The 12,447-nt window shown below is 38.0% G+C and overlaps 2 protein-coding genes across 4 annotated transcripts; both read right to left on the reverse strand.

Moving 5' to 3' along the window:
• Nucleotides 1-207: 207 nt before the first annotated feature.
• Nucleotides 208-5,633, reverse strand: LOC100258439 (uncharacterized). 3 transcript variants are annotated; one of them, XM_010653505.3, is made up of 4 exons: nucleotides 5,473-5,633; nucleotides 1,494-1,660; nucleotides 636-784; nucleotides 208-526 (listed from the first exon to the last, which is right to left on the reverse strand). In XM_010653505.3, the coding sequence occupies exons 1-4, from the start codon at nucleotides 5,552-5,554 to the stop codon at nucleotides 439-441; spliced, it is 486 nt and encodes a 161-aa protein (XP_010651807.2). In that variant the 5' UTR covers nucleotides 5,555-5,633; the 3' UTR covers nucleotides 208-438. The 3 variants fall into 3 exon arrangements, with proteins under 3 accessions (XP_010651807.2, XP_002273853.4, XP_019076376.1); XM_002273817.5 differs by having other exon boundaries at nucleotides 1,494-1,705; nucleotides 5,473-5,628; XM_019220831.2 differs by having other exon boundaries at nucleotides 3,187-5,618.
• A 1,747-nt stretch (nucleotides 5,634-7,380) lies between these two features.
• LOC100246467 (cell division cycle protein 48 homolog) lies at nucleotides 7,381-11,762 on the reverse strand. The gene is made up of 9 exons (XM_002276940.4): nucleotides 11,716-11,762; nucleotides 11,457-11,625; nucleotides 10,958-11,186; nucleotides 9,967-10,733; nucleotides 9,401-9,622; nucleotides 9,252-9,323; nucleotides 8,868-9,149; nucleotides 8,227-8,583; nucleotides 7,381-7,831 (listed from the first exon to the last, which is right to left on the reverse strand). The coding sequence occupies exons 1-9, from the start codon at nucleotides 11,742-11,744 to the stop codon at nucleotides 7,550-7,552; spliced, it is 2,409 nt and encodes an 802-aa protein (XP_002276976.1). The 5' UTR covers nucleotides 11,745-11,762; the 3' UTR covers nucleotides 7,381-7,549.
• Between the last annotated feature and the right edge of the window lie 685 nt (nucleotides 11,763-12,447).

The following is a 12,447-nucleotide window of genomic DNA, read 5'->3' on the forward strand; positions in this document are numbered from 1 at the left end:
AAAATGTAAATATAAACCTATGAGAAGGTGGAATGCCAATGAAGGTGATTATGACAGCCATTCATCAGAAGCTGATGATGCCATGCCCTGTTTGATATTCTATTAGCTTTTTGACCTGGTTATTCGGCTATAATCAAGATACTGGTTATCTAGTTTTGATGGGAAGATGTGCTTTTACAGATCCATGGGAAGAAGATTAGCCAAATGTTGGACGCTAAAATGATTTTGGTAACATTTTACTTTTGCGATATTGCAAAGTTGAGGCAGCAATATTACAAGATATACATTCGCCAACCATCAACAGTAGCGCATAAAATGAAGCTTGAACTCACTTTTGATCTTCTGCGACTGCAAGTTGATTACATTCTTTGATAATGATGTGGGGATGAAATCAGGAGCAAAAATCTCAATTAGAAGAAAGACATGATAACAACAAAACTATGAACTCAACTTCCCACTGCCACCACAAGTGCTACAGGAACGGGCAGAAGAGCACTTAGTACAGTAACTCCATTTCTTCGGAAGCCTGTTACAATGCAGCGACAAATTTAGAACATTAATGGAGCCCAAATTTAGAACATTAATGCAGCCCAAATTTATACAGGGTAGAGACACTAAGGTAAGGACAAATGTACCCTGCAGTGTATCGAGTAGCCATATTCTTTGCAGTCAATCTTGCCTTCTCAGCACTTGCCTCTGACAGTTTCTTAAGCACAAATCCTTCACCATTGCATTCAGAACATATGCCAGAACCACCACAATCTTCACAAATTTTTAAAGGAATCTGTTTCCTAAGAAAGTATGCAATTAGAAAGACATCTCAGAAATAGAAAAGGAGCTATAAGTGATCATACAAAAAAAGGGGTATCAAAGGGGAATTTTGGATGCTGCCTAGAATGCATGTTGGCATGCCACTTATGTCAAAACAGAGAGTTCTGTATATATTATATGCTGAACACCAAATATATATACACAGAGCAAGAGAGAGAGAAAGAGAGAGAGAGAGAGAAACTCAAAATCCATTTTTCATTGTAACTGTTAAAAAATGCAACAAACATAAGTTCCTTTATCCAACCATTTTTGACAGAGCTGATCCTTGATATCAGATAACATCACCAAGTTTATATAAGATAAACATTAGGTGATTTTCCATGTCACATTAAACACAATTCAATGCTTTAATGCTCATTAAACACAAAATAAGGTATATAAAGCTCTTTGGTGCAGATGCTCAGAGAACAATGACTTTTTATGAATCCAAAACAAATAAAAATAGGGAAAAACAACAGTTTGTCACCAATAAGACCCAGAGCGGATAATATTCAGTAGGAGAAATTTTGCATTAACATATCTTACAATAAGACATTTTCTAATTACAACTCATTTTATAGAGGATACATCAAGCATTCTTCTTTACCTAAGTTGCAGATATGTTAAGATTTTCCTTTTAGACATGATGTTTTTAGTTACATGTTTGTAGATTAGTTACATACCTCAGTTGCTTCAGAAGGTCTACTTCTTCTTACAAGAAGTGTAGCTGCAGCACCCACGACTGTGGCAGCAATTGCTACAGAAGCAGCCGTTTCTGGTAGTGCATAAGATACTCTACATATTTTTCTTCGTTGTGCTTGTAACTTCACATCAGTTGAAGAAATAGGATCTGGATCAAACGCATTATGAATATGAGGCTTGAAGTCCCTACTTGCTTCACAGCATCAAAAGTAAGATCAGCTATAGCAATTCAATCACATTGTGTTTTGTATCTCACACAATAGAAAATCATACACTGAAAAATATTTTAGTGTCAATGAATTGTAAAAAAACAAAAACTTTAGCTTTCTAATTGCCGTTTTTTACCAACAGATTCACCAAGATAATCAAGGTGAGAGATATGTTATCTAAGTAAACATTAAACAACATATTTATGCCATCCCTAGATTCAATTGGAATGAGAATAAGTCATGGCATCGATTACAAAAATCAAACTAATTAGCTACGTATACTAAAATCCAAAAGTATCAGTCAGGGAAGATATTGCAAAGTGCAATTAATAGTTACTTCCATGATTCAAATACAATTTTGTCGAACATGTGCATCAGCCAGAGACCAAGAGAACAAAGTTATTAGTTTCAACCTGGGAACTTGATGAAAAGATCAGCAACTTGAAAGAGATTGAAATACTACAAACAAATTTGTGAACTCTCGAATGTAATGCATGCCAAAATCAATTTCTGAGTAGTTATGAAACACAAAGTAGAATACATTGAGTGGAAGCCTTGGAAATAACCCCAAACCACAAAATCTGTTATATAGACACAATATGATAGCTTGCTAGATTAGAAGTGTAACAGTCCTGTTACAAATTAATTACAGCAGACCACTTAGAGAAAGCAACTCCAGAATTTCCGAAAGAAATTTCTATGCAAAAAAGATCTTTAAACAGGTAAAATGTTATGGATTCCCCAAAACTAAGCGTTATTAAAATTTAGGAATGTGATAAAGGCAGTGCTTATTTCTACAATTACTCAATTTCCCCTGTCCACTATAGCAGGGGAAATGCATGACCCAGAAATATATGCAGTACATATTCTTCCTATATTACAAATGAAAATATTATTCCCAGAGAGGGGACTAAACAATCTAACATCCTCCCTTGACGTGTTATGTCATCTTCACCTTTCTCCAGCAACCAGCAATTTGCTCTCTGTTCTTAACTCCATACTAGCATTCTTGTGCCAATAAGCACTGAGATAGCATTAGATGGCTTATTAAATAAACAGCAGGTAATTTTGATAATGAATATCTTTTTTTATTATTTTTTGACAGGTAAATAAAGAGAGGATGATATAAAAAGATTGTTTAAGGCATAAAGTTCTTAGCTAATAATGTACCACAAAAAGAACAAAGATAAGGGTTCTGGTTTACAAATGCTTTGATTTTTAGAACTATTTTGTTTATCAGTAAATAAGATTTATATTAAAAAGCACCAAAAAGGACACACCAAAGTACACACGAAGTAAACAACAGCAGCCAAAAAGCGCCAAAAAAAAGGAAGAGAAAACAAAAAGCTACTCCCTCCCTCAAACCGATCCCAACCAATCAATGAAATCTACTATGGACATCAATCTTTCACCTATGAACAGTTGGGTCATAGTTAACAATTTACACAAAAACAAGTATTTCAACCTTTGGATTGAGAGTTCCACATTCTCAAAAGATCTTCCATTTCTCTCTTTCCAAATAGTCCAAAAGAAACATAAAGGAGCCGCCCTCCAAACTTTTTTCTGCTTTCCTCCAACAAAGGAACCATGTCAGCCTAACAAGGTCTCTCTAACTATAGACTGCATCAGCTAACAAACTCTGAAGAGAGAGAATAATAGCTCCCACAACACCTTTACCTTGTCACAATGCAAAAGAATGTGATCGATTGACTCCTCATGAGAACATAGGAAACAATGGTTGGCCAAAGACCACCCCCTTCTTTGAAACTGGTCAAGAGTCAAAACTTTTCCCCAAGTCGCCTCCCATGCAAAAAAGCTCACCTTCGGAGGAACCCACACATTCCACACAACACTAGAAGGGAATTGCACTACCCTTCCTATCTTTAAGCTAGCATGAAGTGACTTAACAGAGAAAGTCTCACTCTTCGTTTCAACCCAACACACTTTATCCTCTTTACCCTCTTCTACCGCTTTATCTTGAAGTCTTGCCAAAAAGCGTTCCACAATAACAATCTCCCAATCATTTAGAGGCCTCGGGAAGTTAGGATTCCAGCCACCCCCCACATTAGAATGCTGCCACAACTCCGCCACCCAAGCATCTTTAGAGTTAAAAACATAGTAGAGCGTGCATTTGGAAATAGGCATTATCTATTTTGCGTTATTTCCATGGCATGACAGTGTATATATTGTTATAGGAGCCCTTAGTAGAGATCATACTGAACTTTAATTTGATTGTGAGGTCTTGCTATTAGGAACATTTGCAAAACAGGTTCCTTGACTAATGTTTTCAATCCAGAGATTCTTAAAATAGAGTATTCCATAACATATCTAGACTGACCTGTACAACATAAGTAAGAAAATTTAATAAATATGTTAAGTCCCCAGCTTTACATAAGCCAATTTAGTTTTAGAGTTTGCTAAATCAAATTGGCCGATTTGTCAATGGTAATAACATCTAGTGGCTCATAATTGTCAGGTGTGCCATTCATATGGCTAACCCAGAAACCGATTAGTAATGCAAATGGCTTGAGTGTTTCCCATGAATAACAAATTCAAATTTTCAAAGGAAGTTAACTCCTGCCCAGTTCTCCACTCTGATATGGCTTCAACTATGCCTCACATCCCTCTAACAGTCAAATAACAAGGATCTCATATCAAACATACAATTAGATTTACATAAGTTCTATTTTAATAAGAATGGCATCTCTCAGTTTCAAATGGTAAACTTGAATAATGTATTCTAATAAGGGAAAAGAAAACCTTTAAAGCATGTTCAGTATTCCCAAACTAGATTGGGGAATTGGAGCTCATTCCAACCACATCAACCCAGGTTTTTGTATCTGTACTTAGCCTCAGAAAAGAATCCAAATCCAACTCTAGTACAATTAGAATGAGCGGACATGTGGAGTCCAAGCCCCCATTTGTGTACAAGGTAATTAGCTTCCAAAATCCAAAATGCCAAAATGCGTGAAATCAAATTGACTCCTTAATCATAGAAAGCCCCTCCAAAAACCATTCCTCATTAACAAAGACAAACAAACACTACACCCCACTAGGAAATTATTTTCCCCTCACCCACAGAACCATCTAAAGCCATTAATCCGAGGAATCACTCTCCCATCAAATTATTCAATCAACAATAAATTCTGGTTGTCTCCCCATTTCTAGGGTTCCCTTCAATACTCACCACAACCCTTGAATTTCCAGTGTGTTTTGAAATTGGATATACCCACTAGCTCCACATAAGCTAAAGAACCATTATAACCGAAATCTTCCACTATAAAGCCAACAATCATTAGGTATGGTGGTTTCACCAAATCCCCATGACCCCATTTCTAAAACACCCTGCATAGCAACAACTAATTCCGTATCGCTCTGAAACACGTAGATGCGTGTGAACAACCAATTCTAAATGATCTTGAAATGCATATACGCGTGTCAACAACCAATTCTCAACGATCCTGGAAAGCATATACGCATGTGAACAACCAATTCTAAAGGGCCCTGAAATGCGTAGATGCTTATGAACAACCAAGTATAAAGGACCCTCAAAAGGGTACCCATATGACCAAACCCCATAAAAGCCCCAATCTGAACTGGGTATTTCCATTAATGACTCTCATTTTTTTCCCATAACCACGTAACATTCCCATCAACCCCATTCAAAGTCTCAGTACTTATGCCCATCTTAGAAATAAAGAAGAAAAAAAAAATATAACTCTACGAAGAGATTGGGGTTTGTTTATCTTACTCTTTAACGGTAGAGTGTGCAGTGCAAGCTCCATTTGGAATATCTTTGTCCACTTCACAGGTAAGGTAACAATAACTCCCATGGCAGATCTCTTATCCGTGATGTGAGCTTGGAATCCGCCCTTCTTTATACAATTAATATCAAAATTGCCATTTTGCCGTTGATAAAATGCAAGCAAATAGAGAAAAATTAAAATTAATAAATTATTTGTATTTTATTCCATTTAAATTAATAAATTAAAATTAAATAATTTAAAAATATATAAATTTTTAACTTAATTTTTTTTTGTTTTATTTAAAAAAATCATATAAAAAATTCCTTTTATTTAAGGATGAACCACTGTAGCATAGGGTTGTCGATGGGAGGCAAAAAGGGGAAACAGAAGTGTAACAAAGTGGTATCAGGTACATCTACACGGGCGGCAGCAGCAGCAGAGGGGCACCTTATAATTTAAATGCACACACGACCAGCTAAGAATGTAATTAGAAGGGCCACATTTCATCTCATACCTGCCCTCAAGTGCTGCCCATTGTGAGGCAATTAAGGCATTGTTGTTGTGGCTTTGCCAATCAACTTTTAAATTCATTCATGAATTAAACCAACTGCAGGCTTGATTTCTTTTTGCCTAGGGGGGCGTTTGATAGTTGGAGGAATAATAAAGATGGAAGGGTGGTGGTGAGTGATGACGGTTGCTTGTGACATGTGGCCTAATGTCCCATTTGGCACCAAACAGTCATTAAGGTTGACTTTTGTGGGAGATTCAAGTGGGGTTTTGAACTTGGGGTGTTGTATATACTGATTGAGATTACATTACCAAGTTATGGGAGTTTAGAGAATTTCCTCAGAAGGGATCCTTTTCTAATATAATTGGGTTCTGGGTCCAGACTTGAATGTTCAAAATCCTGAGATCGATATTGTAAAAATCAGAGGTGTTTAGATTTAGAGACCCGATGGAGAGGGTTTGGGTATTAGTGGAGGAAGAGAAACTCACGGGCATCCCCTCACATCCACCTCTGTGAAAAGAGCCCCCACTTCACCAACATCCCAAGTAATGCTGACTAGCAATGAGCTGTGTCATATCTGCTTCCACAGCTTATTCACGAGCCTATTTAAAGCCCCCTTCATCACCTTTTCTTTTTAGCCCGCCCCATTAAAACCTCTTATAAACCTCTCTACTCCACCTCTCTCCCACACAGAAACACTCTGATGTCGAACGTTCTATGCATTCTGCTCATCCCTCTCCTCATGCTATCTTTTCTAGACCTGGCCATGGCCGGTGGCCGAGGTCTCTCTTCAAGAGCTTCCGCCCCCTCAACCTCAAGGCCTCTAGTCACAGAGTACCATAGAGACTTCGTGAAGATGAAGCCCCTGTTGGATCACAAGAAACATGTTTTCCATGGAAAACAAGTAAAGAATTGCAAACCAAAAGGCTTCAGGCATTCTTCAGCTCCAAGCCGGTTCATAAACTACCGCCCCCTTGTCTCACCAGGGTGTTCTACCAGGCGCCTGATCAAACCTTGAGCAAGCACGGAGAAAGGAGGGGTATAGATGATGTTCTGGTATTCAGAAGAATCGAGGTGAGACGACTTTTGTCTATGATTTCCGTGTTTATGAGGGATGAGACCAAATTGGGGAAGGGATATTATAAACTTCCCATCTTGTTGGAGAGAAGTTATGTAAAAGTTCATTTTCATCCGCGAGCTTATTATACTATTGTTTGATTATATATCATATATGCTGAAGTGTAACAGCACATAAGCCTGTTTCTGAATCATAAGTTGCCTTGGCTCAATGCTTACTTTGCCATTCTCCATCACCAAGTCATTGCATCACCACCCACTTGAAGAGAAACTTAACAATTGCTTGAATTAAAAACAAGACCGAATCCTATAAAAACGGTTCGTCCATTACAACTTACATTCCCATCCAGAAACCAAACTTTTTAAATAGTGCTGAATTGTTAGACTGTGTTAATATAATGCAACCATAAAGTTATTAAAAGAAAAAATAAAATATAACAAAATAATGGCTTAACACAACAGTTGATTATGACTAATTGTAAATTCTTCTAAAATATCTAACTATAAAGATCATCTTCTTCCGGCCCACTAGTAGAAGTTCCTAATGGGTTAGAACCAGAGCCACCTGGTCCTGCCTCTGAAAACCGGAATTGTGATCCAAAACCCCTAGACTGCTGAGCAAATGCCTGGTATTTGCGTATGTCAGCCTCACTCACACTCCTGCGAGCATACTTCATTGACTCCTCAAAGTGAGAGGCCGTAATCTCTGCAACCTCTTCCTCAAGGTCCTCATCCATAGCCTTAGGATTTTCCTCTCTCCCCCTCTTCTTCTCTATGTCCTGCAATAATAAGAAAGTCCATCTTCAGATGATCCGAGTGATTTAAATAAAAAAGAGAACAGAGCAACTGCAGGAGTTCCAATGCCGATTTGAAGACTGACTAAATCATGCAACTCCAGGAGACGATGAAAAAAAAAAAGTTGACAAAAATTTTGTGGTCATGCACAACCAAACATGTGAATGATTCTTAAAATTGAGGGCATTAAACGGAGAAAGGAAGAGTAAAAGAATGTAGCTTAATGGAAACAGAGTATCCAACTTCAGATATTTCTGTGAAGGCCAAGCTGAAAGTGTAGATGCCATATGCATTCAGAGATAAATAATTCTATAGCCCTCATATAGAGAGACAAGGAAAAAACAGAAAGATGAGTCAAATACAAGGTGGAGGATCATACCTTCTCAATGTTCTCTCTTATTGCATACTTGCATGCTCGCTGGCATATTTCTGTAATATCTGCTCCACTAAAGCCTTGAGTGTACTTGGCGAGGGCCCTCAAATCCACATGCTTAGAAACTGGTGATTTTCTTAAGCAGGCCTTAAAAATCTGATGCCGAGAGTCTTCATCTGGCAGGGGGATATAAATCAACTGATCAAGACGTCCTGGCCGCAAAAGTGCTGGGTCAATTATGTCAGGTCTGTTTGTAGCCCCAATTATGAAAACAGTCTTTTTTGCTGACATGCCATCCATCTCAATCAAGAGTTGGTTCAGGACCCGATCAGCACCACCTGCATCCCCAAGATTGCTCCCCCTCTGCAAGGATGAGAAACGACATTACCCGTCTGGTCAGGTCAACGTATTAAAAGGGGTGGCATTACTTCAACCCCAGTTCTAAAAGAACACCCGTGAATTACAGGGGCTTTAGGCCTTTCAGTTCAATTTCAAGCCATTTTCAAATCTTACCATATCAAACTATTGTTCAAACTTCAAATGGCTATTTTTCTAAAGCTAGAAAATAAAGTAAAAGATCAAGACTAACTAGTTTAAGGAGTAAAAAGGGAAATCAAAAGCAAGTCTTGATGCAACAAAGAAACAACCTGAGTAGCAATGGAGTCAAGCTCGTCGAAGAAAAGGACACATGATGCTGACTGTCGAGCCTTGTCAAAAATTTCTCGAACATTGGCTTCACTCTCACCAAACCACTTTGTGAGCAGTTCAGGCCCCTTGACACTGATAAAGTTTGCTTGACACTCATTTGCAATTGCCTTAGCCAGTAGAGTTTTCCCACATCCTGGTGGGCCATAGAAAAGTACCCCTCTGGAAGGCGACATACCAAATTGCTCAAACTTCTCTGGATGCTCCACAGGATATTGAACAGTCTTTGTATTGAAAGGAAAAGGCAAAACATACACAAGAAATTAGCTGCAAGCTTAAACTATAAGAAGAAATTAGCTAACAGTCAATCCAGGAAAAATTGTTACCTCCTGAAGCTCCCGCTTGACATACTCAAGACCACCAATGTCTTCCCAGCTGACATTTGGCACTTCAACAACCTGTTCATTGAAAACATTAACTACCAAACAAACGTGTCTCTCATTATATGATATAAAATTCCCAGAAATTCACTCACCGTTTCCCGCAAAGCAGATGGGTTGGTTGTTCCCAGTGCAGTCTTGAAGTGCTTATCAGTAACAGCCATGGAATTGAGTACTTCAGCATCAATAGCTTCATCTTCCAAGTCTATCACATCCATCTTTTCTCTAATAGACTGAAGTGCAGCTTCAGTGCAGAGAGCAGCAAGATCAGCACCAACATAGCCGTGACTATCTTTTGCAATCCTTTCCAAATCAACCTGTGCAGTTGAAAACAATTATTTCCAATCAGCTCAAAGATGGAAAAGGGTGAGCAATAGAAAACAGTAGGGCTTCAAATGGAGGAGGCTTGACCCAAAATTCAACTTCTCATATAAATCCATGTTCTGTACTTGAAAAAGGATTGAATACTCATATTAGATTTGAAGTGAAAATCAAATCCATGAAATGCTCTCAAAACTCAAAATGCTGCAACTATAATTCCTTTTTCTTTTTGAACTAGTTTATCAAATCCAGTTACCCATCTTACTGTAATCCAAAAGCAATTGATTTATACTCTAGAAAACAAATTTCCAATAATAAATGTTCGGGGAGTTTAACTTGCATCATCAGAGAGCTTCATGTTCTTGGTATGAATGCGAAGAACTTCAAGACGGCCAACTTCATCTGGAACACCAATGTCTATTTCTCTGTCAAACCGACCAAACCTTCTCAAAGCTGGGTCAATGCTGTTTGGGCGATTAGTAGCTCCAATAACAATAACATGAGCCCGGGATTTCAGTCCATCCATGAGAGTCAAAAGCTGTGAAACAATACGCTTTTCAACTTGGCCATGTGTTTTCTCCCGTTTAGGTGCAATTGAATCAATCTCATCAATAAAGACTATGGATGGGGCATTCTTCTCAGCTTCCTCGAATGCCTTCCTGAGATTTCCTTCACTCTCTCCAGCCAATTTTGACATAATCTCAGGTCCATTAATACAGAAGAAGAAGGCACCAGTTTCATTAGCAACAGCCTTGGCTATTAAAGTTTTTCCAGAACCTGGGGGTCCATAAAGTAGAATTCCTTTGGGTGGCTTTACACCAATTGATTTAAAAAGTTGAGGATGCCTCAATGGCAGCTCGACTAACTCACGTATTTGAGCCATTTGTTTCCGAAAGCCACCAACATCATCATAACCAACCTCATCCAACCTTTCTTCATCCTCCCTCCTCACCGGCTTCCCTTCAAAGAAGATTTCAGTGTCTGGATCAACCACACAGTACTCCCCTGGGTGGGTTTCAACAACCTTGAACTCTACACTTCTCATCCCTCCCCTCACAAGGAAGAGATCCCCTTTCCTCACAGGGCGGAAATTATCCGAGAAATAAGCTGCAAATTTAACATTATCAGTCAACATGTATAAGCAAATTTAAAACATTATCATTCTGAAACCCCAAAAAAGATACATGGAAAAAAGAACATGAACTTAAGTTACTAGGAAAGAATTGGAATGAATCTAAACCCCAGATGATGGTCTCGGTTAAAAACCAACAAACAAGCATAAAAACAGATGATGTAATAGAAAACACACATGAAACCAGTAAGAAACTCACGTTTCAGGTATGCATCATATAGATTTCCAGTGACACCTTCTATGGTGTCATCCATTGGCAGTATGTGGACACGCTCCCCATACATAATATCCATGCAATCGTGCACAGATACGACGTCTCCAAGCTTAACCCTCAGATTTGACCTAACAATCTTGTTCATCCTGATCTTTGCTGGCTCACATGTGTCATCAGTAATGGCAATGCAGACTGTGTCCTTCCTCTTCTTGCCCTGTAAACCAAATAGTGAAATAAGTCAAACAGAGTTATCAAGATTCAGACCCCATAATCTATCTGTAATTTCTAATAAAATAGGACTCAAAAAAAAATTCAGATTCCTTTCTTCTTGACAAACATAAAGGAGCATAATCATGCAGTCATGGATGACAAAATAAAACATTGAAAAACCCAAGTCGTTGCCATTAACCCAATTCTCAAATCTTCCTAAAACCCTTTTCAAAAAAAAAAAAAAAAAGAGACAAAAACACGCCAAAAGGAATACCTTGATGAGAATAGTATCCCCGCGGAAAATCTTCAATGTCTCTATGGTTATGGAGTGCATAGAGACAGAGGAGTTATCATCGGTGGTTGCTTCGTCGACAATGAGACGATTGGGGGCCTTCTTCCGCTCCAAAATCGTCGTTGAGAAGTCTTTCTTGGCCGAGGCTTGCCTGAAACCATCAAAACAAAATCAAATAAACTCAACTTCGCTTCCCAAATTCAAAAGCAACTAACAAAGAAACTCGAGAATCAAAACTCACGAATCGGAAGCTTCAGCTGGATGATCCATGTTGAGAGAATGAGGAGAGAAAATTTGGAATGAGAATTGTGGGAACTACCCATGCATATTTATAAGGATAAACCACCCTTGTTGCAACTTGCATGGAATCCTTGTCCCTCTCAATATCTGATTTGAATTTTGTTTCTATTTTATGCTTATTGTTTTCTACGCCCCACCAACCTTTCTTTTGAGTATTTTGATAATTTAAAATTAAATATCTTGAGAATGATTCGTCAAATGTAATTAGACGTTGAGTTTGATAACAAATTCTAATCAAGAGAAGAAAGGCTAACGACAATGATTCACTCAAGGAATGTGATTAGACTTTGAGTTTGAGTTCAATTTTCAACCACCTGAAAGCCTAATTTTAGTGAAACTTGTGAAACGTGAGAGAGAGAGAGAGAGAGAGAGAGAAGGAAACAGGAGGGAAGAGGGAAAGGAAACTAACACCATGTTTGGTTCCGGTCCGGAAGATTTAGAGGAAAAAAATAAAAAAGAAAAACTAAAAATTATTATAAATAGAAAATAAAAATAATTTCTAAAAATTAAACATAACCCTAAAAACAAAGTGTTAGGCCATTAGGTTTGCCCTATCAGTCTTGGTTTAGGACTCCACGTGTTTTACTGTGATTTACACTCTTTTAAAGATTTAAAATTGATATAAAATCAAGTCTAAATTAAACTAAAAATGGTTGAATTATTTGAAAATAAT

Source organism: Vitis vinifera, chromosome 6 (assembly GCF_030704535.1).
Source record: "Vitis vinifera cultivar Pinot Noir 40024 chromosome 6, ASM3070453v1".
NCBI classification, from domain to species: domain Eukaryota; kingdom Viridiplantae; phylum Streptophyta; class Magnoliopsida; order Vitales; family Vitaceae; genus Vitis; species Vitis vinifera.

Coding starts and splice junctions, on each gene's coding strand:
- LOC100258439 (XM_002273817.5), bottom strand. CDS start 5,554: ATGGGAGTTATTGTTACCTTACCTGTGAAGTGGACAAAGATATTCCAA. Junction 1,706..5,472: donor GCACACTCTACCGTTAAAGA/GTAAGATAAACA, acceptor GATGCTGTGAAG/CAAGTAGGGACTTCAAGCCT. Junction 785..1,493: donor GACCTTCTGAAGCAACTGAG/GTATGTAACTAA, acceptor CTTAGGAAACAG/ATTCCTTTAAAAATTTGTGA.
- LOC100246467 (XM_002276940.4), bottom strand. CDS start 11,744: ATGGATCATCCAGCTGAAGCTTCCGATTC. Junction 9,324..9,400: donor CATCTGCTTTGCGGGAAACG/GTGAGTGAATTT, acceptor TTCAATGAACAG/GTTGTTGAAGTGCCAAATGT. Junction 7,832..8,226: donor TAAGAGAGAACATTGAGAAG/GTATGATCCTCC, acceptor TTATTATTGCAG/GACATAGAGAAGAAGAGGGG.